The sequence below is a fragment of the Herpailurus yagouaroundi genome, unplaced genomic scaffold (genome assembly GCF_014898765.1).
Source record: "Herpailurus yagouaroundi ecotype Mexico unplaced genomic scaffold, PumYag 180, whole genome shotgun sequence".
Lineage (NCBI taxonomy): Eukaryota > Metazoa > Chordata > Mammalia > Carnivora > Felidae > Herpailurus > Herpailurus yagouaroundi.
The window spans coordinates 18,416,548-18,421,168 of NW_024412411.1; the positions used below are offsets into that span (position 1 = coordinate 18,416,548).

General features: G+C 41.0%; 1 protein-coding gene across 1 annotated transcript; it reads right to left on the bottom strand.

Moving 5' to 3' along the window:
- Positions 1–789: 789 nt before the first annotated feature.
- On the bottom strand, positions 790–4,168 carry LOC121039183 (tripartite motif-containing protein 43-like; the record flags this gene model as incomplete). Its single annotated transcript, XM_040489107.1, has 4 exons — positions 790–1,451; positions 2,464–2,561; positions 3,436–3,458; positions 3,920–4,168. Coding segments are annotated over 4 exons (864 nt in total), but the record flags the coding sequence as incomplete, so codon positions are not given.
- Between the last annotated feature and the right edge of the window lie 453 nt (positions 4,169–4,621).

Consider the following 4,621-nt stretch of genomic DNA (forward strand, 5'->3'; position numbering starts at 1 on the left):
TTATTTCAATCTTTTATTATTTGATTAACCTTAGAACCATTTTTAATGAAATTTGTCTCTTCATTATTATCATTAGCAAAAACTTGCAAGGGTACGTATAAATTTGGCTATCCGTAACTACAGGTATTTTCATTAAAATTATTAAAATTTCTAAAATATGCAGTCTTATTATCTCTGTCAAAGTTCTGTTTCAGTAAGTATCTTTGTGTCTAATTTGCTGAGCTTATCAATTTTAAAGGCAGCCTAATTCACATTTCTATTAAATAACACTCCTGAGTTTCTCATTTGATTTTGGTTACATTTAGCACATTTTTTGACAGTGATAGAGCATATTCTTATTTGCTGCCTTTTAACATCTATGAATTTACTCATTTATTGAATGTCAATTACATGTTAAACTCAGTGCTACCTACTGAAATATATCTATACATTAGCCTGGCATATATCTTCTCATAATGGGTAAACAAGAGGAAGAGGGGCAATATTAGCTTGTGGACTTTACAGAGAGTATAAGGTCTCCTGAGACCATGCAATCAGGAGACCTCATTTAGTCCAGAAGCTTTAAAAAACCGTTCCATGAAGAAGACATTTTAAAGCTGAGACTTGGTGAAGAAACACGCCTTAGCAGATGCAGAGCAAAGAGGAGAGAACTCCAGGTCTGCCAGTGAGAAGAAACCTGTGCTCTTGCTTTAACCCATGCAGCGGAGTAAACCCACTCAGGTATTCTTCGCCTCCAGCTACCTTGGAATCAAGTGAAAGGACAAGACGTAGAATAAAGATGGCATCAACCTCTAAGAGAGATTGTTTTTATTTAAATACAATGGAAACAAATGTATACGCTTGTAATTATCAACCTTTAAAAATAGTCAATGGGTTGGATAAAGGAAGACGTTGAAGACCCTCAAGCAGGCACTTCCCTGAGCTGACGCTTGTGGTCACTTTCTGACATGTCCCACCTCACGAGGGTGCAGAGCATAGAAAGGGTCGGAGAGGAAGACAGAAGGAACGTGAGAGGAAACTGCAAATGAGGGAGCAACTGGCCACGTTCACAAAGCTCACCACACCACACTCATAATCCAGGAACACCCCCACGTGGCCCAGAGGCCTTTCTACATATTGAGGCGACAGTGGGGAGGAGCTAAAGAGACGACACTGGTTGTCCTCTTTGATACAAAAGAGTAGAAAAATCCCCTCTGAGTCAAGCGCCATGTCATTCCTCATTGTCCAAGAATCATCGCAAAATCCAAGGGCCCAGTTCCGACAGTTCCCCACATCCACCTCCCAGTAATGCTGACCACAGGTAAATGTCTGGGCTCCCCATGTCAGAAAGTATTTTGATCTTGTTGCATTAGTGACAATGTCAGGATGATCGCGACTGAAGAGCCAACGTCTCAGATCTTCAAACAGCGGCATGTGACAGGTCGTTGTTTCATTTTCAAAAAAAATGGGCACTGCAGGAGGAAGGAAACAGTCCCATTAACATGGAGCGTTACCAATTCCTGGTGGACTTGGGCTTTATATCGTGTCTGGGTTTCTAGCCTTCCCTGGAAACAAGGGCCAGGGCAGTGAGGAAGCTCTAGAAATCTACTGTATGCCAGGGCCTGTCTTCATAATGAGCAAATCATTAATGAGACAAAATAGAAGACATTTATGAACTTTCTTAAAATGTATAAAGAAGAGGGATATTGCTAAGCTCTGGTTTTTTTCCTCTGAAACTTTTAAAATTGGGACATCATTAGTAATTGACAGTAGCAGAAAGGAGTAGCCAACTTCTCTTCTCAGAAAATAAGAATAACTCTAAATAATAATAATTCCTAAAGAGTGGTCACTTTGCCTCATATTTAAGTATTTTTTACCAATATATATCAAGATAAAATAACCGGAAAGAAAAATTCATATCTTTTACAAGTAGAATGCTTGTGAGAATTTTCAGCAAATGTAATTTTTGAGAAGAAAATTAGGCAATAAGTGGTTAGCTTACTTTGTGGGGTTGTGTAGAAGTATTCATTTTCTGTTCTTAACACTATTGATTTATACAAAGTATTTTTGTATTATGTGAATAAAGGATGTACTGTGTAGAGTGCGTTTATTGTGAAACATTCTAGAAAACAAAACTCTCTACTCATCTCACAGCCAGTAATCACCACATAACCCAAAACCTGGAATATACTGAATGTTCATGCAGATTTACGTGTTTCATACAGTTAACACCAAATCTCAGCATGATGCACACATCAACTATCTTTTCCTATTGCTTACTTCCAGGTAGCTTATCATAAACTATTGTACTGGGTTTTTCTCCAGATATTATTTGTTGGTCCACATATATTATTTTTCCACAAAGGCAACTTGGGTTACAAAATGCCCAGATATGAAATCATCAATCGTACAATGGAGCAACATAACCCGTAGACACTAGCTGAGGAGAACGTACGGCTATCCCACCAAAGGGCGGTCTATTACCAAGAAAATGGTTGAGTCTCTCTATCAGCCCCGTGATGGGCCATGAACTGAGCCGTGGATCCACAGGTTGGGGCATGTGCAGCTGCACTGACTCACTCCTGCAAAAAAGAACAGTCAGTTACTCTTTCTGAGTTCATTTTCATTACAATGGTTATATTTAATCTACGTCCCCGTGAAGATGCTTCATTAAAATCCTCATAGTTAGCATCGTAAATAGTTATGAATGTAACTCCACAAACGAGGAAACTTAACAAATACCCATTTATTTTATGAAGAGCAAACTAAACCCAATTCTACCTCCTAACACTTTGATCCTGGCATAATATTTCAGGATCTGGTTCTTCACAGCCAAGCAGGGGTTCTGCAAAATGGCTCGAAACTGAGGACATTACAGAAGGGCACTTTGATTTTTAATCCACACTGGTCACCACCGAGATGCTGTGTCCATATAAGCACAGCAAGGGGGTGAGGAGCTTAGCCCGGGCAGAGATTCTGCTCCCAGGTCCCAGCTTCCGTAAGTGCCACAGACAGCCTTTCCACGTGAAGCTGGAGTCAGCCACGTGCTGCGTGGGAGCCCAAACCCTACATGGTCCTCCCCCCGCCTGCCCCGTGGCTTTCTCTCCCTTCTCCCACTCTATGCTTCTCGGAAACACCTATTTCTCCCACATAAGCCTGTCACAGCTTTGGGCCACATCCTCAATGTGTTACGTTTCTAAGCATTAAAATCGCAAATGGCGCTTTGTCTACGCGCAGCTTGTGCCCAGAACTGCCAACCGCACGGGCTTCCACAGAGCCCTGTCCAGCTCCACCTTACACAAAATGACAAACGCGTCTCTACCTTATGAGACATGGAAAAATAAATATATTATAAAATGGGTTCTATTATCATAATAAATTATGCTCCTATTTCAGCACCAATAGCCTGATTACTCTTAAACAATTCTCAAACTTTTAATATACGCGTAAACTTACCTTCTTAAAGTGTTTTCAAAATGCTGCAAAGAGAAACAGAAAAAAAAAACTCAGTATATGGCACAAGATTCGCAGTAGAGACCTCATTACTTATTCCCAAGAGTGGGTAAGCCCCAATTCCAGCAGATTGTATCATGTACACGGAAACAGAAAGAGAAAATGAATTGTATAGATTCTGAAATTTCTCATTTTTGCCAGGTCCACATACAAATCCACAGTCTTCAAACAAGCTTCTCGGGGCTGTCCATCGGTAAGTGAATGTATATTACAGCTTGAGAAGGAGGTGTTCTCTAGGATTGTGTTTAACCTGCTTTTTCAGACTTGGGTTGTTATGTATGGCAAGAATACCCTTTGGACTTCTGCATCACCGAGACAGGTAAAGCCCCTCCCACAGCATCACAAAGCATCACTGCCAACGCGTGACGGTAGACGAAGAGATTGTGGACGTTCTCCAGGCAGCCCCGTGACTCTCCTCAGCCCTTACCTGGAGCAGCTCCACGTCTGGTTTATGACACGTTTTCTGGAGGTCCTCATACGTTCCTCTTAGGAGTTTTCCCTTTTGGTCCATGCTGTCCTCACTTGCTCTGAGTTGTTGTAAAATCTCGTTGCTTTCTTTTTCCATTCTCTCTAAGTAACGTCTCTCTTCCTCGTAAAGCAAGTGGTACACCTTCCGATATTCAGCACGGATCATCTCCCTCCGCAGAGACACATAACCCTGCGGTGAGTGGATGGTTTAGACCACAGAGCAGGCTCTCCCTGTCTTATCATCTGCTATTTCTCCTCTGACATTTAGCAATTGGGTACATTCTTGAAAACAGAAATTTAGGGACATCTTTCTTCCCCCTGATCCCCTTTTCTGCTCATTTGGTTATTTTTTGGCACTAGAAGTGAAAACTTGACTCTAACTCCTTCCCCCAAATATCTACGTTTTCTTAATAATAGGTACTTGTGATTTAATAATTGTCCTGCCTAATATGCTAAGAATCCTCATTACTAAATCCATTTCATCTCTTGTATGCCCAGATACTTTAGCTACAGACTAACTCGCTTTCTGAAAATAATAGCAAACATTACTTCCTAGAATAAGATAAGACCTTTCTAAAATGTTTGCTTCCATGTCCACAAACTGCAAGCAGACCAGAACCTTGTGTGTATGAGTGCAGCTTAACTCATCCTGCTCAAGGCT